The sequence below is a fragment of the Aureobasidium pullulans genome, assembly GCF_000721785.1.
Source record: "Aureobasidium pullulans EXF-150 unplaced genomic scaffold scaffold_4, whole genome shotgun sequence".
Classification (NCBI taxonomy): domain Eukaryota; kingdom Fungi; phylum Ascomycota; class Dothideomycetes; order Dothideales; family Saccotheciaceae; genus Aureobasidium; species Aureobasidium pullulans.
Window position 1 is genome coordinate 211285 of NW_021941024.1, and position 22421 is coordinate 233705.

A 22421-nucleotide genomic window follows, 5' to 3' on the forward strand; every position below is an offset into this window, starting at 1 on the left:
GGGCAATGATGTGCCCTTCTCCATGTTTGGCTCTTTCGGAAGATCGTCCCGAAAGCCGTGTGACCAAGATTCCAGACCCGAAAGACCCTTGTTTCTTCAGCAATCATCTCGGGTTTTAAACAGCCGCCGCGGACGTGTTCTTCGTTTCAGGTTTATTTCCCTTTCTGTTTTGTTTTGCAGAAGTGATTGATCTCATTATTCGTATTCTTGTTTACATGGGCTGCTCTATGGAAGTTGGCCGTGGAGGGCCGTACCCTGTTATTGATGCATCTAGAGCTTGCTCTGCTTGCTCTTGTAGAGATGGATCACATGAGGGTTGCAGTAAGACAGCAGACCCTGTGTACCCCATTCACCACCGCCGATACCACTCTCCTTGTGACCACCGAACAATGCCTGAGGAGTGGGCTTCTCGAATGAGTTGATGAAGACGCTTCCGGCTTGCAGACGAAGGGCAATGCGCTCAGCAGCCTTCTCGTCCTTGCTCCAGACACAGGCACCAAGACCAGCGTTGGTGTCGTTGGCACGGTTGATGACCTCCTCCTCATCAGAGTAAGGCTGAACGGGCAAGATCAGACCGAATTGCTCCTCTTGAATGATCTTGCTGTCATTGGGAGGGTTGTCGATGATGGCGGGCTGAAGCCAGAATCCATTCTTCTTCTCGACATCTGCGCTGCCAGCAACGAAGTTGTAACCCTTGTCTTTGCTGTCCTGGAAGAAAGTCTTGACCTTCTCGTACTGCATCTCGTTCTGGATGGGGCCGAGCATAGCTCCTTCGTCGTCAGGGTTGCCGACCTTGAGGCTAGCAGCGACCTTGACCATTGCGTCGACCATGGGTCTGTAAATCTTCTCGTGGATGTAGATACGCTTGGTGGCAACGCAGACCTGGTTGGGAGGTTAGCCAAAAATCGAGACATTGGAGGATGGATTAACTCACTTGACCACTGTTTTGGAAGGCACCCATGACAAGCTCAGGGGCGGTAGCTTCAATGTCGACATCTTCTCTGACGATACTGGCGTCGTTGCCGCCAAGCTCGAGGTTTACACGCTTGAGGGTCTTGCTGCAAGCAGCCATGATCTTCTTACCGGTAGCAATGCTTCCGGTGAAACTGATCTTGGCAATACCGGGGTGCTCGGTGAACATGGGACCAAGCTTGTCATCGCCGCCGAGAACCTGGACGACACCGGGAGGGAAGACGGCCTGGCACAACTCGACGGCCTTGAGGGATGTGTAAGGGGTGAAAGGTGAGGGCTTGACGATGATGGTGCATCCGGTAAGAAGAGCGGGGATGATCTTGCCGAAAGACAGGACCAAAGGGAAGTTCCAGGGACAGATGGCGCCAACAACACCCAGGGGCATGTATCTTGTTGTCATGACCTTCTCGTCGTCTTCGATTCTTTCTTCAGGGACATCGAGGGTCAAGTGGTGACCGAACCAAGCACCAACGCCACCAACTTCCATGGCGGCGAACTGTCTGGGCTTACCAGTCTCCTTGCAGAGAAGAGTGGTAAATTCTTCTTGGTAGCCGCCCCACAGCTCCTGGAAGTTCTTCAACAGCTCCTTGCGCTCCTCAATGGTCTTGACGCTCCATGACTGGAAGGCCTTCTGTGCCGAGGCAACTGCATCGTCGACGTCTTGCTGAGTAGCGATTGGGACGTCCCAGAGCTTTTCGCCGGTAGTGGGGTTTACACCCTGGTGGTAGTTGTCTGACTTGGTGCGTGACTTGCCATCGACGATGTTGCCGAAGTCGCTGTCGAATGAGATGTTGGTGGTCTTTCCGGGAGACATGATGTGTGAGGATGTACTGTGTCGAGAGTCGAGATGGGAGGACAAGGCTCTGCTTTAGTAGGTCGAGCAATGACCAGAGGCAATTGAGAATTTGAGACAAGTCAAGTCGCTTACGTGAAACGAGTGAGCCGAGGAACACGTTCTTGATGCTCGGTGAAGATCAACGTTTCCCTCACCCCGCACCCCACACACCTTGCCCTGCCCCGCTTTCCCTGGTTCTGTAAACTTTGTCACCTCTTCAGACCATTTCTCCTCTCTCTGTTCACTTGCAAAGTCATCTGTATCCATCAGAAAGCACAATGCTTACTGATTACAGTCAGCTCGTCTTTGGAGGGCTGATTCATGTTCTGCACTGAGTTAATATCTGACTGTAATGCCAAGGGCTGTGCCTCTTACCGCGTGACATACTTAACGAAGCGAAGGAGCTAGCCCCGCCCTAAAACATCTGCCACCATCTCAACCACCATCTGCCGTGCATGGCAAGACTCAGATGTGTGGGTCTGTTGCCTTTTGTGGCTGCAAACTCACAAAGGGTCTCGCCGGATCGGAAGTGTTCTCTGCCTTGGACCTGCATCAAGACTGCATCAGTCCTGCCCACGTGCTTCAATTTTGAGATAATGATAGTGAATCATTGTAAAAATCACCACATACGTTCTTATCTGCAGGACCGAGGGTTTCTGTCCACTACAGGCTTCTCTCGTATCTATATTCTAACCCCGGCTTCTCTCAAAGCCGAGGTCAGTGATTCTTTCAAGTACCAACTTGTATCGAAGCAAGATGAATCATCATAGCCCCTCGTCAGACCGGAGTCGAATTGTAGAGGCGGGAAATCATTCGTAAACTAGTAAAGAAACTTGACATGAACATCAATATACATCGAATCGTAAAGCTGATATGGACAACGCTGGGAAGGGAAAACAACACATGTGCTCGAAGTAGACCAGTCAGGCAGGTCCGAGGATCAGAAATAGTTCCTGTACTCGCATTGACATAGATCTTCAGCTGGTCGGGCAGTAAAGACATCTGTGATCTGCTGTCCAACAACACCGTTGTTCGTGTAGTAGCATGCTGGGGTATCAGTGCCACCCGGGCTCACGAGCTCGACATGGACAGCGTATGGCCAGAGGGCGTAGCTTGCGTTGTTACCAGTATAGGTGTAGTGCTGAGCAAACGTATCATCAAGGTGCAAGGTTCCGACGACTTGAGTCTGATTGAAGAAGCAAACAGTGGCTCTGTTGTCGGCAGTGATGTTGGCAGCTGGGATGATCTTCTGGGAAATGTTGGCTGCAAAGGTGTATCGTGGAGAGGTGTCATTGATGAAGGTCAGAGGGGTGGAGTCAAAGACGATGCTGAAAGGGTTGTCTGAAGCGGAGATGGACAAATTCGCAGCAACACCCTGGCCAGAGGTGGACAAGTCGCTGACGTTGGTGGCATACTCAGTAGATGTGTTGGAGAGGATCCAATTAAAGGTAGCCAAAGAAGCAGCGGGCGACTGATCAAAAGTGGGACCAGGGAAGCATCGCCACGTGTTGGCATTCGATGTGCAGTTCGTCTCGACCATGCGCAAAGCAGTGACAAGACTGTACTCGCCCACCGGGTATGCCAATTGCACGCTGCCCCCTGACCCAGGCGGAGGTCCTCCAGGTTGATCATGTTTTCCTCCTCCACCTCCTCGTGTCAAGCCTACACCAAGACCTATCCCAAGGCCAATGACCAACAGCGCAGCGAGCACCAAGAAGCCAATTCTCTTGCATCCTCCTCTTTTGCGAACAACAGGACCGATGGCGACAAGTTTGTCTCCTTCGAGGGCATCGGCGTGAAGCGCATAGGCTGGTGGCATGGAATCATGGCTGGTGCGTGGTATCGTCCTGGCGAGATGAGTGCTGTCGCTCCATCGGCTCGTGAGATTCGGCGATTGCGACGACATTGAATGCGACGAGGTCGCTCTGTCCGATACGACAGCCGAGAGTCGTTGGCCTGCGACTGTTGAAATCCGGCGGGGTGGAGGCGCTTGAAGTGCCGACGTGGGATTAGGAGCCCAAGGGCCGCGAAGGACGTCCATATCGTCTTGTGCTAACAATCCACAGGCATGACTTTGCTGAGTGAAATCGCACCTACAAGAGTCCGCTGCCACCCGGGCATACTAATGGTTATAAAGGAGAGGCTCATCCAGATTTGTTATGGGCCGACCAGAGTTCAACGGCTCCTCTCTCGCCAACTTACCGCCATTCCCGCAATCCCTTCGACACTATTGAAATGCAAACTTCCAAGCTGGACATGACCTGTCCAATCGCATCTTCTCTTGCACCTCCAGGCGCGAATTTTGTCGACATGTATCGCGACTTGTCGTCTTGCATTCCGGTACTCGAAAGCCCAAAGTGAGCTGGCTGCTCCTTTCACCACCTCTCAAATTCTCGAGCTTGGCCTGCGCTTTCTCCTTCCAACTCTGACTTCAATGTTCAGATTTGCAGACATGCCACTCGGGGCCGCCCTCACTATCGCTAAGCCTCCTTCCACTATTGACTGGCTCTAGATGGTTCCCAGGGAAGATGCCATTATCCAGAGCCGTGTTCCAGTGCCTGGCCGACAAGCGGAACAGCAAAGGCTTCTTCCTGCTATCATGTTTGCACGTGATATCATTCTCCACATGTCAAAACAGAACGTCAACCATCTCCAACGCTCTTGACTTCCTATCCCTCAATTTTAGATCGAGAAATTCCATGCACAAAAGATAGGTAGATCTTCCACTCATGTCTCAAATTCCCATCAACCACTGTCCAAAGAAAAACATCAGAGCATCTGCCACCTCCTCGTGTGCTAAAGTATGTAACTTTGACTCTCATGCCGCGGCGATGCGTATTGTTCCACCCATCAAAATGCACGATAATATTGAGAAAGAGCACCTCGGCCACAGAGAGCGACTATTTGACACCCTCTCCTTGGACCTAGCTCTACTTTCAAAAATCATCCTGCATTTTGACAGCAGTTTTAGTGACAAGCTTTGGCACAAGGAGAGGCACCACCTCCCTATGTGCTAAAGTTTTTCATCTCGACTCTCATGCTTCGGCGATGCGCATCGTTCCACACATCAAAATGCACGATGATATTCAGAAAGAGCACGTCGGCCACAGAGAGCGATTATTTGACACCCTCTCCTTGGACCTAGCTCTACTTTCGAAAATCATCGTGCATTTTGACAGCAGTTTTAGAGACAAACTTTGGCACACGGAGACGGAGAAGTCTGTCACAAAGCCATCGGTTTAAGTGGGTTTGGCCGTGAAAGTCTTCACTGTGTTCAGTTGCCAGTGAAGCCGAAATCCTTTATTGATGCCAAGGCTGACAAGTCTTGGCGAAGCACGGCCCATCCCGCTCCCGTTCCCGAAATTCAGCCGAAAGCTCCGATCCTAATCCTTAACACCGACGCCAAAATGGTCCATATCATCAACTGGTCCAACTTGCGCAGCGACGGCGATCCGGCAAAGCACCTTACCCACACATCAGATACGGATATCGAAACCCCCGTTGCTCTTCTTGTTGACTACGTTAACAAACACCAAATCATCAAGGATAGATTTGGTCAGTCCGATATAAGATCTTACCTCATCCAAGCCTCGACTAACCTTCTCCAGGCTCTGTCGCTTTTGACAGTCTTCCCGACAACTACATTGTGGTCACAGCGTACGGCACGAAGAATCCATCCCGCTCTTGGCGAACTGTCTACGGGCACCCCGGAGGCTCAATCGCATCCTTGGAAGACTTCGCACCACACATTGTTTTTCTCCTGACGCGAGACGGTTCTCAGCCTTGTGGTTGCTCTAAGTGTAGAAAGACACCGAAGGAACAAAAGACCAGCCGATCTACCTCCAACATCGAATCCACTCCCAACGCTATCCACGACGACATGGAACCCGCCTTCCCACCTACCCCCATGGACGTCGACGACGACGAATTTCCTGTCAACACCAACATCGACGAGGACGGCACCCCCAATGTCTTGACTCAGCTCCTAGACCGAGCCTGGGCAGGAGAGCATTTCGGTCAGGCTATAGCAGAGACTGGCTCCATGCACTGGCTTCTTGAGAATGAAGCCGCCGAGTTTCCCGACTATCTCAAGAGAGTGAAGCGCACTCCTCGCTGGCAGTTCCGTCTCGGCGAGGTTGTCCTTGTCGCGCGCAACCTCAAGCCCGGCGACAAGCTCAGAATGGATGATGCGACTGGTATCCTCAAGATCTTCAGCCGTGCCTACGGCCCTATTGGCCTGCCCATATGGGAAGCCGCAGTTGTCACCCAGCTGTACCCCAAGGCCTTTGGCATCAACATCCTGGATCAGCACGGTGATTCCCAGGGTACAGCCTTTGACGGATATCGTGTCGAACCCGTGTCGGAGATCGGCACCAACAACAAGCCATGGTCAACACGCTACCAGGTCGTCGACCCGCTCAACATGCGCCCCTTTTCCCATTGGCGCGAGCTCATTGACAACGCCGATTTGAACGACCCTCATGCATGCCATCCCACCGTCCGCCACGCCATGCTTGCCATGTCCTCCGTATCTGGGGTCGGTCGTTACCACTTCACTGCCAACGGACAGGAAGCCCGCCTCTATTTCAAGGGCGTGTACATCGGCGCCGAGTTTCTCACTCAAGGTGACGTTGTCCGTTTCTCGTCGCCCCAGCATTTGAACAGCTTCGGAAACGACGTCTTGCACATCAAGCACATGTACCTGTACGCTGGTCTCGACCGCGACACCGAACCGAAGGGTTTCCATCTGCAAGGTATTGGCTACACTGTCGACCGCGCCCACGCTCACGGCAACTTCCAGCGTCCTGTTCCCGTTGAAGAACTTCCCTTCCGTTCCATGCGCGGATACGGCCTATGGTACAAGATGTCGGCTGATGACACAATCGTGCGCGTTAACTACGCCCGAGTTCTGACCCGTCTTGGAGAAGACGCCTACATGAAGATCATGGTCAAGCACAGTCACACAAAGGTCGCGTCTGGCGGTGGCGCTACCCACATGGGCATGCCCGATCATGTCATCGACATCACTTATGGTCTTGAGGGAGTTGTCGCTGCCCGTGAGCATTCCTCCAAATTCGACCCTCGTATCGACCGCAGCATCGGAGAGACTTTTTACCTTGCCGACGACCGTGTGGAACAGCTAGACCTCCAACTCATCAACGGTCATGATGTTGGCCAAAAGGCTCGATTCGGGTTCGATTCTGCTCCACAGCCTCTACAGGAAGCTCACCTGAAGAGCATGTTCCGCGCGCGTGCCGCTCGTCCCAAGGCACCCGCACCCGCACCCAAGAAGGCTGCCAAGTACGAATTCACCGAAAAAGAGATGGAATTCGCCGAGGCTTTCATGGACAAGTATGAAGCAGGTTACACACAACGCCAGACCGAGGGCGATTTCGATGAATTCATCTCGTAGGCCGAGGATGATGCCAACAAATCAACCCCCTTCTTGGAACGAATGGCCAGGGAGGCCGCCGAAGAAGACAAGAAGTTCAAGGAACACATGGCCGAGAACATGGCCAAGGCCGACGATATTCTTTCGAGGCTTTGAGCTGAGAAAAATGTCGCTTCAACGGCGCTTGAATCACCACGGAAATTCAGGACGCTTGCAAAAAGATTTTGGACATGGTGCCAAACAGGAGATGCCACGATAGGATTGAGGAAGAAGGAAAGAAGTTCAATGGGAACGAAATAATGCGGAGGATATTCAAAAAAGGGTAACAAAGGGCAATGATATCATGAAGTAAGGGAGCCCGCGAAGACGCCAAAGCATCATACAGAGAACGCGAGCGGTCTCCCTAACACGAGCCTTTTTCTAGCGGAGGATTCAAGAAAACTAGTAGTAGAGAAAAGGAAATCAACACCAGTTGTGCTCCACCAATCCCTCGTCTTGTTCTGATCGATCGTGATTTGGAACCGCAAACGTCCCCCAAAACGTAAACATGGATGAACAACCACCAAGCGACACATTTACTTATACGTCACTCCAGTCATGCTTGGCCTCCGGTCTCCTCAATCATTCCCGTCCGAACATCATCATTCGTCAACAGCGCACCATTCCCGGTTCAGAGACATTCACTCGCAATGGCAGTCGCGGAAGCCGCGAACCATGCTCGATTGATATGTCCAGCAAATACGTTCTTCCAACCACCTTGACAGTTCCCATTTGCCGGTCACGGCTCAACTGCTTCATTCTGGCACTACACGAGAGTCCACATACACGCCTATTGTACTGAGACCCATGGTACTCTGGCAACAAGAAGCGCGGCGGAGCCTTTGCCTGAGTCCAAAACCACTCTCACTTTCACGATACATCGAGAACGACTGGCTGTCTCGACACATCCGCACCGTACAAACGTGCATGACGAGAGCGCAGGCCTGATTTCGAAGATGCTCTGCGCTGGTATGGAACAGGCGACATGGACATGAGCATCATGATGAGCACCACCATCAACCAAAAATCTCACCGCTTCTGGAACCTCGCTCTTCACCGCTCCGAAAAGACTGTCCGACCTCGCCTACATTGCTCAGATCCCTTCGTACACCTCCGTCTCCGTCTCCATCTCCATATCACACGGTCATACCAAGAACGCGAGAAGCTAGAAGGACATACCCCACAAGCAAGGACTTGATACAACCGGAGCTGAAGACATTCGTTCCTACTTCACGACAATTCCCGGTACCGCGCCCACGAAATACACGAAAACCACAGCTGCACGAGTGGTCAAAAAAAAGGCAACAAAGGAGGAAAGACAAAAAAGCCCCAAAGCCGTGCAACAGAGAAAATACCAGACGAAGAGGAACCTCAAAACAAACAACACAAAGCAGGAAGGAGCGGCGGCAAGAAGATTATCAAGAAAGCAAGAGAAGGGTTGGATGGGCAGACGAGAAGATACCTTCTGGACATGAGCCTACAACAAAGAGAACCGACAAAGGCGTCCCCATCTCCTAGTCCATGAACAATGCCCTTGCAATTGCCAATACCATGAGATGATCAAGCGATACGAAGGTACCTACGTGTAAGCTGCACAGCTAAAGGAGCAGACGGAAAAAGCAAGAAGCAAAAAAGAAGAGCCTGAACAGGTAGGATGAGGAAATACCCGATGTGAATGCCCAAGGCAAGAAAGGAATCCAGCACTCGAACATGAGATGTCGCAGTGTAGATGAATGGCAAGAAAGAGTTGCCGGGAAATATTGCTTTCAATACCGTACCCATACTATACCCTCTTGACGACAGTTGAGTTGGTGCAAGACGCCGATTCAAATTTATAAGTTGTCCAGCCTCCCACATGCAGGACTTTGTCACGCGCATGGTAGAAATGCATAATGGTTTTGAGATCAGCGCAGTCCTCCACTGAGAGTGTGATAGTTAGCGGCTCTCTGCGGACGACTAGAGCGATTTTGAAAACATTGTGCATTCCTACAGACCAAACGACACCAGGCATGGCCGTGGGAGATGGCGAGGAGTGACTGAATTTATGTCAGATATGTAATAAGAATGGAAAGTTGTCATTTCAGGGGCATAATGCAGGGTATCTATAGAGTTGCGCCAGGTAAAAGAGGAAAGAACCAGCCCAAGACAGCCCAGCCGATTAAGATGATGATAGCATAGTTCACGGTTCCCGCCAACAGCTGCAACACGGTGTCTTGGCCATACATTTCATGCTATAACTCGGGGTCGTCGACGCGTGTTGGTGCGATACGCCTTCTCTTAAAGGGGTATTCGGCAGCAGCAGTCAAGCTAGGAACACTGCTCATCTCAGGGGTATCAGTAGCACCCCTGACGGGGCTGCCTGGCATCGCAAAGGGTGACGGCGATGGTGCGCTGCTTGGACCTTGTGATGATGAGCTGCGCTTAAGTGGTGTAGGCAGTGATGCTGCAACAGGAGGCTGTGGGCAGGGGACACCAAGCTCTCCAGGTTGAAAGTTTAGGCTGGAGCAGAAACCGTCAGATGAGGTCATGAGCAAGGTGTTGCCATCGTTCGACCAGGTCAGGTCTGTGAAAGTCGCGTAATGTAGGTTGCTGACGACACATAGCGGCTTTGCTTGTTGAGTGTCATAGACATGCACAGAGTCTTGTGTCGCCACAGCATACACTATACGGTAGGGGAGATCAAAGACGGAAGGAGGGCCTGGTAGAGGTGTGGGAGCTGCAGATCCGTCTTCTGTGCTTCTCGGAGAGGGTATGGCAGCTGAATGGGCGTGACTTGGAGCAGGGGAGGGCACGATTGGAGGAGGCTCCATCGAGGAGGTCGCTTTGGCAGGCAGAACAGGCTCCGGCAGGAACGAGATTTCTTCAGGGATCTGAGTATCAATCGTTATGTCCTTGGTTGGGACCGGCGAAGCGCGCAGGGTGTAGAAGATGGGCGAACACTTGACAGCCAACGAGGGCTTCTTGTGGCCAGGCAGCTTGGCAACAGGCGGCTTGTTGAGCCCAGCTCTTGTGTAGATGTAGGTCATGTTGACAACGTCGTCAATCTTGTTCGGCTCGGCGGTAGAAGAGTGTACCTCTTTGTGCTGGCCTGCTGGCGTAAACAGCAGACTGCCGTCAGGTGCGAAGGTCAGGCGGCGGAAGAAGGAGGTGAATGTTTCGTTCGCATACATTGGTGTGCTGCGAGTGGGCATGTTCAAGCCACCACCAATGCTGGGCGATGGTGAGGGCATGACAGCGGGTAGGGGCATGGATGGACTGGGCGAGACGGAGCGGCGCATCGACTGGCCTGAGACTGATACGGAGCCGAATGAAGAGCGACGACTGTGGGTAGTTTGTGGAGGAGGGTTCATAGGAAGGGCGAGCGACAGAGGAGTACCGGGCGCACTAGGAGCGGGAGACTCGTTGCCGACGAAGGATGCGCGACCGCGGAAGTCAGGCGGGGCGGGACTGCTTTGCGAGATGCGACGTGTGGGCATGTCCATCTTGCTGATCTTGTTATGGTTTGTGAGAATGCATTGGCCGTCCTTTGTCTTGAGCGTGTAGATGTGGACGGAGCGGTCGCTTGACTGGGTTGCGATGTATTCGTTCATCGGGTCCCAAGCGACACCTTGGACGTAGTGGTGGTGCTCTGCCACCTGGCGGATGACGGATCCTGTGAGTCGTCAGTTGTCTGTCGCCTTTCGGAAGGCTCTGGGTAGGTCATACCCGTCTGGGCGTTGTAGATACGAGCGACATTGTCCATGCTGCCCGTGATGAAGAAGACGCCGTCCGGGGACCAGGCAAGATCATATATTTCGGATCCCGTCGACCGACACATGGCCTTTACGCGCCATGTCTCCTTATCTTCTAGGCCATCTTCTCCGAAGGCTGTAGTGTGCAGGTGTGAGAGTTCGCCGGGCACCCAGAGGAGGATGTTTCCATCGTCTCCGGCCGATGCGAGCAATTCACCTGGCCAATTGTCAGTCTGTCTGCAGATAGAGTCGAGGATTGAGGACTACCTTTCGGGCACCATCGTACGACGTTGACAGCCTGTGTGTGCTTCGCAAGCGTCGATAGGTACGTGACGCTTCTGTCTTCTCCGCTGCCGTCGATCTTCCAGAGCTGTCGACTGTGGGTCAGTGACGATTCATCGAGTGCGTTCAATGTAGAAGTAGCGGCACGAGGCTCTCACTGGCATCGGAGGACTCTGTGTAGCCATGATCAAGGTGGATTGGACTTGACTTACTCTGACGTTGTTGTCACCTCCTGCTGTCGCAAGTCTTCCCTTGCCGTGTGGTTCGAAGTGTGCTGAATAGATGGGGTTATTATCATTGTGCCATGACACCAGGAGCGGAGCGGCCTTCATGGTGCCGTCGGTCGTGTTGGATAAGCTGTGGTGGTAATGTAGCTGGATGGAATGTAGCTGGATGGAGTGACCAAGTCTGAAGGTCAAGTTCAAAGTACACAAAGGTCAGACTCCAATCAACTCCCAATGGGGAAAGGGCCATCACGACCGTGCCAAGCCTCGTCCAGCTTTGTCGTTCTCTAGCTCGAGCGAGGGGAGCTCCGACCATCACAAACCTGACACCTTCCTTCCCTCTGCCTCTGCATTGTCATATAATGTTCCCGTCAACTTCTACTAGACCAGTCACTGCTCGTGCAGATGTTTGTTATATCTCCAGGTCACGCTCTTGTCGGAATCAATCTCTTTGGGTCTGGCTTAATAGTCGCATCAGAACGGCTGATCGATACAATTCTTCACCGACATTGCATCAACGACGAAGATGCTGAATCTGTGCATAGCTTGTTTGACTATGTAGTGACTATACATGATTTGCAGGACGCTATTAGTTGTGGATTTTTCTTGATCTACACATCAAAATGCACGATGATATTAGGGTAGGTTGTCCACAAAGAGCGACAAATTCGAAGCCCTCTCTTCAGACCGAGCTCTACTCCCGAAAACCATCGTGCATTCTTACAACAGTGTCAAATACAAAATTTAGCACACGGGGAAGAGTAAAGCCATCTCACTGTCATCAGGTGGCAGCAGCTTTTGCGTCCAACCTCACGACATACGTCTCATCGGCCTCTTCGACAATCAAATTGCCATCCGGGTCAAATCCACGCTCTCGAAATAGGATACAGGTGCTCATGGAGCTGGGATGTTTGATGAATTTCGTCACAAACTCGCGAATGTTTGAACGGTCGAAATTCATGACGAGACTCAGGCCTAGGTGTTGTAGGTCGACAAACTGAGGCGAGGTCAAGTCGTTCCAATCTCCTAGCTCTTGCGTCCACAGGAGCTTGCATTGGCGAAGACGAGGATGCGACTTCGACAGTGCGACGACTGAGGCGAATGTGAGCGAACACTCCCACTCCAAACAGATATTCAAGAGGTCTGGAAAATTAGTCACCCATTGGATGAAATAATCGTCTGTAAGCCATGGTATCGCAAGGTTAATATTAGATGGACCTATGCTGAGGGTTTGTAGATTCTTCAGGGCTGACAAGGCATTCAGGTCTTCTCGAGTGCCTTCCCAGTCATTGGGCCCAGGCCTAAATTTCTCGTTGTACCTGGGACTGTGACGATCAACACCGATTTTCAGGTGGATATCTGTAAGGCAATGTATCTGGGCGATACACGGGCAAATATGGTGGAATGGGTCGCCCACAACCAGATCGAGCCGTGTAAGTGATTGCATAGGGAGCGAGAGGAAATAAGACAACGTCGCTGTCTCCCCCTTGATTGCCAGATGTCGAAGTCTGCGGAATGAAGCATCACCTCCCTTCAAGCACTCTTCAACAATGTCCCCTGTCAGATCGTGGTCCAGACGGAAGTATTCGAGATAAGTGAGGGCTGAGGAAGACTTCAGCACAGCCGGAATGTTGACTTCCTGCCCTAGCGGCTTCGGTCCATACTCTCTGTAGTGCATCTCGAGGATGCGCAAAGAAGTGCATGCTCTCAGAAAATGGTCCAGCTCGTGAGGTAGGGAAAGGGTTTCGAGGCCCCAAAGGACCAGCTTCTGGAGCTGTGTCGGTGAATTGGTCCCATCAACGGACAAAGCAGCTGACAAAAGAGGTGTGGGTACCATATACCCAACGGAGAGTACCCGGAGGCTTCGAATACTCAAGAAGCGCCCAAATGTCTGTGAGTCTACAAGGTCAGGATGCTGATTTAGCTGTTGTCGTAACACAGGAAGGATGTGAAGTTCTCGTATATTAGGACAGAGTACGATCATTTGATTTACTTCATGCGAGCTCAGACGGAAGTTGCATCGAAATTCGAATATTTCCAAATTTGGCTGCAGGAATGGCAATATGCCTTGATGATATCCTCTCAAAGCAAGACGCTTGAGACTCAGGAAGTTGAGATCTTGGTATCGATCGAGGTGAATTCTTGAAGTGTGAAGCTTGAGATAGCGGATCTTGCTGACGTACAATTGGCGCCTGTATACAGTATCAAGAGCAGTAAAAGTAGATTCCAGCTTTGATATATTGTTCCAAAGTATATCTGCGGTGTGGTTGAACCAAAAGGTGTTCACTCTCATAGGTGAGAGAAGGCATCTCCGATCTGTCGTTGTTAAAGACGTCTTATCCACGACAAGACAATCAAGTATATCGGCTTGAATCTCGCGTGGTAGATCCGAGAAACGAGGCATGATAGCTACTTTGATCTCTGTTGGATAAGCAAGAGAAGAGGCAGACTCCAGAGGATGCCTGGAAGGATGAGCACGTGTGAGCTAAGGTTGGACATAAGGCGGACATAAAAGGAACATGACTCGCATCCTCCGAGCAGTTTATGCTCCCCTTTCAGCTTGTGAAGCTGCGCGAAATCATTCAGTTGCAACGAACTTCAGTAGGAGAGACACATATTGCAATACCCTTCCACTTCAATTTATTGGGCCTCTTGACGACTTTGATCGTGAGAAGACATCGGGTTGTGGAAGAGCAGTGTCTTGGCAGTCAAGCTCAGGCGACCGGTGCACGGCCATCGCGGTGCCGATGGGAATTGTTTGTGTACAAAAGTAAACACTCGACTCAGAGACGTTTTGAATAACCTCGACCATTTCGCGCTTTACTAACCTAACCCATAGCATCATTGCAGTACACCAAGCATGGTCGCAACTCGAGCCATGGCAGCCAAAAAGGCGCCCGAGAGCGACGACAATCAACTAGCACTCCGCAAGAAGCCTGTCCGCCGCGCCACAGCAAAGAAATCAGCTCCGTCCTCTCCTAAAAAGGATGCCCAAATCACTGCGGTACCTGTCAAACCAGCAGCAGCACGCCCGAAGCGGCAGACACGTACAGTCACAGCTCCTCCAGCAGCAGAGCCGATACCCAAGAGAGCTCCTACAACTCGACGAAAGGCTGCTCTCCCTGAGGCTGCCAGAGCAAAGGTCACCAGATCTAAGAAGACTCAACCTGACCTGGAGCCCGAACTCGAACCAGAACACGACTTTGAAGCACAACTGGAGCCCGAGGTCGAATCACAACCGACACCCGAGCTCGAAGCACAACCAGAACCGGAGCCTGAAGCACAACTAGAGGCCGAGCCTGAAGCAAAACTAGAGGCCGAAGTTGAATCACAGCCAGAACCTGAAGTCGAGACACAATCCGAGGCTGGAACGAAGTCAGAAGGGAATAAGGAGCAAGATTCAGAAGAGACACACGAGCCAATTTCACCTCTGCCAATGCCTAGCATCAGAGTCACACGCTCACACGATGTTCAAACGCCAGCTGAAGAGCCAAGTAAGGAGGCCACAGACAACGAGGACAGTTCGTCCGAGGACGAGATTTGTGGACCCAAGACACCCATGCGACGAACTGCCACTGCTACGAGAAGCCAAACAACGTCGCGGAAGAATGCCTCTACGACAAGCACTCGCAAATTACACACCCCAGCACGCGACTTGCTCGTCCATAGAGCCAACCAAGGCACTCCTCAGACACAACGTATGCCTTTGAGATCAACCCGCGACTCGTCCCCTGCTCGACCTATGACTGTAGCTAGAGGCCTGAGCAAGCCCATGGTCTTCCGTCAGCTGAAGCAACAGTCTCCACATCAGACGCCAGAGCCAGGAATTAACGATAACCTCAGGGATCCCGAGACAGTCCAGGAAAGGGCACAAGACGAATCATCATCCGAGTCGGAACTGGAGGAGTCAAGCGCTGACGAACTCGACGACCAACTCGACAACATCCACCACGGTGACATCTGTATAATGCCCACACCCGCTCGCACCATCCATTTCGAAAGCGTCGCATCTGACTCTGAGGATGAGCTTGCCGCCAATGCTCAAGTCTCCGAAGATGATTACGACCTTGACGAAGAAACTGTTGTGGAAGAGGACAACAAGAAAGAGTCCGACTATATCAACGTGGAACCAGATGAGGCTGATGATGCCTCGGATGACTCGTGCGATATCGACGACAGTATCTTGCCTGAACCTCATTTCTCAGCAAATTTCACCACATCCATGCCATCATCTCCAGCGTCCATCACTGCAGAACTTCCACATATCGATGTCCAGGATTCCGAGATGCTTTCGTCTCCTACTCCCTCTACCCCATCGTCCATTGCTCAGCATGATCTTGAAGAAGACGTCTCACCTACCAAGCAAATCACTCCAGTGGCAAGACTCTCTCTCGACGATCGTGAGCTTCTCTCACTGATTGAGGATGAAGGGACGGCCACTCCTGACGTTAAGCCGCGCGTGTCGTTCTCAACAACCACGGCCAAGATGCTGCAGACTCCCCGCATGCAATTTGCTCTGGGAGGGGCTGACACATCGGAAGTCGAGGATAGCCCATCTATTACTGTGACTGAACCAGCAGAAACTGACGAGACCATGACTATCAATCCTTCGCTTCTAGAGGTCGATGAAAATGGTGTCAAACTAGCATCGAACCTGGAAAATGCGGCCGCCATACCCACTCCATACTTTGCAACGCCTGCAGCTCGTGAGCGCATGAGCATGGGTTTCCCTAAAGAGCGCATGAGTCTCCTCCAGGACGACATCTTCAACTTTGTTGATTTCGACCACGTTTCTCCCGTCAAAGATAACGTCCAGACCCCCACGTTTGAAGATGCGAGTTATGATGCCGAGCCTATGGAAACGTCAACGCCCGGATACAACTCCCGTCACCAGTCTCACTGTTCGAGAAGTGTCTCGACGCCGAATGATCAGGCAAAAGAGAGACGCAATTCATCTGGACTACCATTGATATCGCCAAACTATGCAAGATCTACCTTTGCATTCGATTCTCGTCGCAAATCTCTCCCCACTGCTGGGCTACAAACACCACTGCACAGCGATCTTCGACCTCGTACTGCTGAGACTGCTATCAAACCATCTACGAGTGACTCTTTTGCCAAGTTGTGGGCTAGCAAGCAACGCAGGTCGTCTGTGAGGAGGTCGATTCTCGATCATGCGGTTCCAGAACTGGCTGAGATCCACTCAATGGTTCCCAAAGAAGAGCAACGAAGCACTGGAAAGCGTAATTCTGCGTCATCACAACGTTCGACAAGCACTAACCAGCTGCAAACACAAGCAGCGTCTCCTTACATGCCCTTTCCTGGGGCAAAGCCTAGAAGACACACACCAAGTTCTTCCTTCAAGATCCGAACTAGTGGTCGAAGCCCTCTGAAGATCCGCAGCACCAGTCGAAGTCCCATCAAGATTCGTAGCAGCAGTCGCAGCCCAATGAAATTGCGTAACGCTAGCCGTAGTCCGGTGAAGCGTTTACTCGAGGCACCGCGTACACCCATGAAGACACCACTTAAGGGTCCCTGCCTCGCAACACCAGCTGCCTTTCCTATGACGCCTCACCCCTTGCAGCCACTGAAATCTGTGACAGCACTGGTTGAGGTCTTCACACTCGACGGCTCCTCCGCATCTGGACCCTTCATAGCACTTCTTCAAGGTCTCGGCGCTCGCACAACAAAAACCTGGTCTGACCGTGTTACTCATGTGATCTTCAAAGATGGCTCACCAACCACGCTCCAGAGGGTTCGCGTCAACAACAAAGACCCTACCGGTAAGAAGATCTTCTGCGTCAACTCACGCTGGGTGACCGACTGCGAACGCAATGGCACACGTATGGATGAACAAACAGACATCTACACAGTAGATCTTGACGAAGTTCCCCGTGGCGGCCGCAGAAGAAGAAAGTCCATGGAGCCCGCCGCATTGAGAAATGTAGACGGTAATATCGTGCACAGCAACAACAGCAGTGCCAATAGCAGTGCCAACAGGAAGAGCATCAGTTCTCGCCAAAGCATTGTTGGAGGCCGTCAGAGCATCAATCTTGCACGGGCAAACAAAAGTCTGGCGAGAGTCTCTTTGGCGTCGAGCTTCTGGGGTGAAGATTCACCTGTGAAGAAAACGCCTGGTCGTAAGCAAGCTAGGGATTCATGGGATGACGATGAGGATATGGCGGATGCGTTTTTTGACGAGCCTACTGGCAAGTTCGAGGTACCCGCTTCTTTGGGAGTCAGTGGTGCAAGTCTTGAGGCAGGACAGATGACTGCGCCTGTAGATAGAGTGAGGAAGTTGAGAATCAGAGATGAGGACAACAGGCGTTTGACTTTTATGGGTGGCAGAGAATGAGGAGGTGGGATATTATGAAGTTATGAGGTTACTGGTTGAAGGATAATGGTGTTTTTGGTCTTCTACTTTTTGCATTTCTCGTAGGGAATACCACTTGTTTCATCATGTGTATGTTTACTTCGATCTTGGTATGGTGCCCTCCCTCAGTGTAAAGATGCTTCTCATGCAGATATCCAAGCTCGCATCGCTTTGACAGGGTCTGCATCATTTGCCTTGAGCAGCTCGGTGGCTCTAACCCTCGAGACGTCAAGATTGTCAGCCTGGGAGCGTTATTAGCATCTTCGCATTGTACCACAAAAGCACGATTGCATGAGTGATCCCCAAAGCCATGCATGAGTGTATACCAGCTCCAGACTTACCAACAACACGACATCCGCCAATTCAACCTTTACGTTCTTGAGCTCCGAATGACCCACTCCAGAGAGGGTCAAGCCCTTCATTGCATCGCCTAATGCTGCAGCTGATTTGGAGTTCGTGGTCTTCGTTTCTGTTGCTTGTTTGTCCAGTGAGTTCAGAGCTGCGGCTTCAGATTTGTTGCTGGCTGGAACAGCAGAAGGTGCTTGATCGCCTTCTTGGATTTGCGACGGTTGAGGCTCGGCCATTGTAGTTTTTCTTTTGATGTTTTATGTGTTGTTGTGATACAGTAAGAGGTTGTAAACTCGGGTGTTTTGTAGATGGTTGCATGACGTAGATAGCCTTGGCGGAGCACCGGAGAAACGGAGTTTACGGAGCTTCAATAATTTCGAAACCACACCCTGCGAACAGCGCGCGCCTTTGACTCACAAAGGTATACGTGCCGATCACGACTTCTTCTTGAGTTCTCACTCAGTGCTGTTTCCAGAACATATTCGAGAGTCTAGAGGTAGGTCCCAAACGTTTCTTCCGTGTCCATACAGTATCCAAGACGCATCTTGCTGTAAATTCTTTTTTTCACGAAATTATTGTCACGCGTTTTCGTCAATGTCAAACAAAGGGCGTTGTCCTGCATCCTCATGCTGTGCAAGAGTTGGAAAAACAGAAAGAACACATCTCCCAATCTCAGCTCTTATCCGAGAGCGTCACACATATACTGATCCCGTCATAGCAACATCTCAGGGAAAATGGCAGCCACCAACGACTGGACACCGACGTGTTAGTCGATCGTGCTTCTTTGGGCACTTTGCAAGCTGACAGTTTCCTCAGCGTGGCGTTCAAAGCCCATCAAGCAAGAAGTCGTCTATGAAAACCAACTCGCGGTCAACAAGGCCGTCACCAAACTTACCAACCTCCCACCGCTCGTCACTGCACACGAGATCTGGAAACTACGAGCATCTCTACGTGATGTAGCACTCGGCAAGGCCTTTCTTCTCCAAGGCGGTGATTGTGCCGAACTCTTCTCTTACTGCAATGCCAGCTCTATCGACAGCAAGACCAAGCTACTGCTGCAAATGTCCTTGGTGTTGATTTACGGCTCGAACAAGCCAGTAGTCCGTATTGCACGTATGGCAGGCCAGTACGCAAAACCCAGATCTTCGCCCATGGAAAGTCAACCCGATGGTACCAGGATCCCTTCTTTCCGCGGCGACATTCTGAATGGTTATCCTGCTGAGGAGAGAGCAATTGATCCCGGACGTCTCGTTGAAGCCTACTTCCACTCTGCCGCAACCTTGAACTACCTTCGCGCTCAATTGGCGTCTGGTGTCGCTGACCTGCACAACCCCTTGGACTGGAACTTGGGTCACGTAGCAGACCCTGATCTGGCCGAGCGCTACCACAAGATCGTCGACTCGATTGCAGAGTCTCTTCGTTTCATGCGCACAATTGGCGCCGACACAGCAGGCCAACTTCAAACCGTCGACCTGTACACTTCTCACGAAGGTCTGCTACTCGAATACGAGAGCGCCATGACTAGAGAGCTCCGTCATCCCCCCAACAAATTCTCCGCTTGTGCTGGCACCCCTGTCGAGGCACGCAGCACCCTCAGCGACTCGGAAGACGACGAGGACGAATCTGGCCACTACAACACCTCTGCTCACTTCCTCTGGGTGGGTGATCGCACACGCCAGCCCGATCACGCACACATCGAATACTTCCGCGGCATCATCAACCCCATCGGCATCAAGGTCGGTCCCACAACCTCCGTCACCGACCTCTGCGAACTACTGGATATCGTAAACCCAGACAAGGAGATTGGAAAAGTCACTCTGATCACTCGTTACGGCGAGGGCAAGGTTGCAGACTTGCTGCCCACACACATCAAGGCAGTGAGGGAGAGCGGACATATCGTGGTCTGGCAGTGCGATCCCATGCACGGCAATACTAGATCTACTGCCACAGGCATCAAGACGAGATCGTTCGGCGCTGTCTTCAACGAGCTGGAAGCTTCGCTGCGCATTCACCGCGCTCTGGGTAGTGTCCTTGGCGGTGTACATCTAGAGTTGACAGGCGATGCCGTCACCGAATGTACTGGTGGAAGCGTCGGCTTGGAAGACGAGGACCTGGGTAGCCGTTACGAGACTTTCTGCGATCCTAGACTGAATGAGAAGCAAGCACTGGAGCTGGCTTTCTTGATCGCTGGCTTCCAGAGGAAGGGCCGAGCCAGCGTTGCTGTCTGAGAGCATCTCCGAGGGCCAGCAAGGACGCCGTAGCTAGGTAGCCACAAAAGTACACGAATTCTCCAGTGCAATTCTTCTCTTCAAGTGGTCCTTCGTGATTCAAGTGATTTTGTGCCTATCTATGCTCAGTGTCTTGATCTACGGTAGCTGTCATCATGGTACCTGTCTCCACCGCGCCGTCTGTCGTCACGATCACGATCGCGGCGGTCATCTCGCCTGCTATCCCGCCTGGGGCTCCTCTCTCGCTCACGGCGTGGCGGACTCCTGTCGCGGCGAGGTGGACTTCTGTCACGGCGAGGTGGACTTCGTACAGGACTCCTTTCTCGGTCGTCCCTGCCGCCCTCTCTACGCTTGCCGTCTTTGTCGAAGACATAGTCGTAGCGCTCACCACGGCTGTTACGACCACCATATCTCTCGCCTTCCCTATAGTGTCTCTTTGCTTCTAATCCAGCAATACCACCGAATCCGCCCTTCTTCCTGGCAGTCTTGGGATTTGTCGTATCGCGCCATGCGTCAGCCAGCCTGCTGACACTCTGGGAGAAGTCGACATGGATACGGTGGTCGTCGATCAATACACCCTGCATCTTGAAGTAGGCGCGCTCGCAATCTTCTTTACTAGCGAATTCGATGAAGGCGTATTGTAAACTGTCTCCAGTCTTCTTATCGCGAATGACTTCGCAGGACAGGATCTTGCCGAAGCGACTGAAGATGAGCTCGAGGTCTTCGTCGCGAGTGACGGGGTTCAATTTGCAGACGAATAGCACTTGCTCGGGCGGTGTGACGTCGGCGAATGGAAGGTCACCTATCAACTCGAGGGTCAAGGCTTGGGCGCGTGCTTCACGCTCGCGACGCAGCTTTTCGAGTTGTTCGGGGTCTGTGTTCTCGGCGATTTCCTCGTCGTGTGCGATGCGCACGGTAGCGAGTTGGCCTGCGGTGGGCACAGGGCTTTTCGGCGGCTCGATCAGGCCTTCTGGGTCATCGTACGGGTCGTCTAGAACGGCGGTGTGTAGGATGCGGATATCCTTGAGTGGACGGCCCTTGTCGTCGACGAAAGCGGTATTGATCTTCTCAAGCGCGTCAAAGCCTTCTACGACCTCGCCGAAGATGGCAGCTTTACCATCCAGCAAGTCCAGGTTTTCGCCGAGAGTGATGATAAACTGACTGGCGGCGAAGCGATCGTCCGGGTTGATGGGTGAAGGTGTTGTTGCCATGCTGACAGTGCCTCTCTCTGTATGCTTCCTCTTGCGAACAAATTCGGGCTTGAAAGTCATGGATTCCGGCTTTGCGGGCTTCTTGGTGACACCGTCAGGGAGACCCCAAATGGACGAGCCTCCATCGCTTTCGGCGGCATCGGGACCAATGGGATCACCGGTTTGGAACGAGAAGTTGGGTTGGACGTTGTATATAGGCGAGTAGTTGTAGTACTTGATTTTGCATAGTTTCAGGAAGCTGCGACGCGACTTAGCAAATTGATCAGCTTGGGGGTAATGCGGTGACGTGTTCGGCGAGACTTACTTTTCACATGCCTTTGGAGCTTCGTCGACATAGAGGTCGATGGTTATGTCGCCAGCAGACGTTTCTAGCAAGACCGACATGGTTGTGTTTTGGTGATTGAAAGCGCGAAAGTTGAGACGAAGCTCTTCGAGGGTCCGAGTGACGCAGCGAATTCGTCGGCCCGGATGTTGCTTGCCTATCGAGCAGTCTTCGATATTTACAGAACACAGGCTTTCTGATCAGCACATGTTCAACCAGAAGAGCTTGTATGAATGCACAATTCAATTCCAGCCTCAGGCCTGATCAGAGTCGACCTCCACTGACCTCTCAGTAAATGGCCTCTGCTACAACTAGCTATTCCTCCTTGACAGGTGCAGGAGAGCAGCCTTCACTACAACTGCTCTCTATCCGCTCAGTGTCGGTCGGAAAGGAAGTACCCAACTCCGGTTGCACTACATGATCTTTACCTGCCGAATTGCATCTGCACCCTTCTCGGTGCTCTC

General features: G+C 52.0%; 10 protein-coding genes across 10 annotated transcripts; 3 read left to right on the forward strand and 7 right to left on the reverse strand.

The window, feature by feature from the left end:
- Positions 1-160: 160 nt before the first annotated feature.
- M438DRAFT_291551 (aldehyde dehydrogenase) lies at positions 161-1963 on the reverse strand. Its single transcript, XM_029901750.1, has 2 exons — positions 935-1963; positions 161-882 (listed from the first exon to the last, which is right to left on the reverse strand). The coding sequence occupies exons 1-2, from the start codon at positions 1784-1786 to the stop codon at positions 271-273; spliced, it is 1464 nt and encodes a 487-aa protein (XP_029763034.1). The 5' UTR covers positions 1787-1963; the 3' UTR covers positions 161-270.
- A 784-nt stretch (positions 1964-2747) lies between these two features.
- On the reverse strand, positions 2748-3848 carry M438DRAFT_372476 (uncharacterized protein; the record flags this gene model as incomplete). The annotated part of the gene is made up of 1 exon (XM_029908345.1): positions 2748-3848. One exon carries the CDS (start codon positions 3846-3848, stop codon positions 2748-2750), a length of 1101 nt encoding a protein of 366 aa, XP_029763035.1.
- A 1164-nt stretch (positions 3849-5012) lies between these two features.
- On the forward strand, positions 5013-7631 carry M438DRAFT_313572 (uncharacterized protein). Its single transcript, XM_029902566.1, has 2 exons — positions 5013-5362; positions 5416-7631. The coding sequence occupies exons 1-2, from the start codon at positions 5215-5217 to the stop codon at positions 7218-7220; spliced, it is 1953 nt and encodes a 650-aa protein (XP_029763036.1). The 5' UTR covers positions 5013-5214; the 3' UTR covers positions 7221-7631.
- Positions 7632-8641: 1010 nt separating this feature from the next.
- M438DRAFT_343285 (uncharacterized protein) lies at positions 8642-9141 on the reverse strand. Its single transcript, XM_029904945.1, has one exon. It carries the CDS (start codon positions 9114-9116, stop codon positions 8799-8801), a length of 318 nt encoding a protein of 105 aa, XP_029763037.1. The 5' UTR covers positions 9117-9141; the 3' UTR covers positions 8642-8798.
- Positions 9142-9261: 120 nt separating this feature from the next.
- M438DRAFT_343286 (WD40 repeat-like protein) lies at positions 9262-11678 on the reverse strand. Its single transcript, XM_029904946.1, has 4 exons — positions 11464-11678; positions 11237-11339; positions 10944-11186; positions 9262-10890 (listed from the first exon to the last, which is right to left on the reverse strand). Exons 1-4 carry the CDS (start codon positions 11581-11583, stop codon positions 9470-9472), a joined length of 1887 nt encoding a protein of 628 aa, XP_029763038.1. The 5' UTR covers positions 11584-11678; the 3' UTR covers positions 9262-9469.
- A 167-nt stretch (positions 11679-11845) lies between these two features.
- M438DRAFT_343288 (uncharacterized protein) lies at positions 11846-13211 on the reverse strand. Its single transcript, XM_029904947.1, has one exon. It carries the CDS (start codon positions 13151-13153, stop codon positions 12257-12259), a length of 897 nt encoding a protein of 298 aa, XP_029763039.1. The 5' UTR covers positions 13154-13211; the 3' UTR covers positions 11846-12256.
- Positions 13212-14155: 944 nt separating this feature from the next.
- On the forward strand, positions 14156-17966 carry M438DRAFT_158107 (uncharacterized protein). The gene is made up of 3 exons (XM_029899022.1): positions 14156-14245; positions 14315-16718; positions 16773-17966. Exons 2-3 carry the CDS (start codon positions 14336-14338, stop codon positions 17828-17830), a joined length of 3441 nt encoding a protein of 1146 aa, XP_029763040.1. The 5' UTR covers positions 14156-14245; positions 14315-14335; the 3' UTR covers positions 17831-17966.
- On the reverse strand, positions 17747-18464 carry M438DRAFT_158095 (uncharacterized protein). The gene is made up of 2 exons (XM_029899021.1): positions 18190-18464; positions 17747-18090 (listed from the first exon to the last, which is right to left on the reverse strand). The coding sequence occupies exons 1-2, from the start codon at positions 18430-18432 to the stop codon at positions 17992-17994; spliced, it is 342 nt and encodes a 113-aa protein (XP_029763041.1). The 5' UTR covers positions 18433-18464; the 3' UTR covers positions 17747-17991.
- A 10-nt stretch (positions 18465-18474) lies between these two features.
- Positions 18475-20487, forward strand: M438DRAFT_158110 (DAHP synthetase). The gene is made up of 3 exons (XM_029899023.1): positions 18475-18692; positions 18915-18961; positions 19013-20487. Exons 2-3 carry the CDS (start codon positions 18931-18933, stop codon positions 20422-20424), a joined length of 1443 nt encoding a protein of 480 aa, XP_029763042.1. The 5' UTR covers positions 18475-18692; positions 18915-18930; the 3' UTR covers positions 20425-20487.
- A 62-nt stretch (positions 20488-20549) lies between these two features.
- Positions 20550-22019, reverse strand: M438DRAFT_268458 (cyclophilin-like protein; the record flags this gene model as incomplete). The annotated part of the gene is made up of 2 exons (XM_029900256.1): positions 20550-21873; positions 21940-22019. 2 exons carry the CDS (start codon positions 22017-22019, stop codon positions 20550-20552), a joined length of 1404 nt encoding a protein of 467 aa, XP_029763043.1.
- Between the last annotated feature and the right edge of the window lie 402 nt (positions 22020-22421).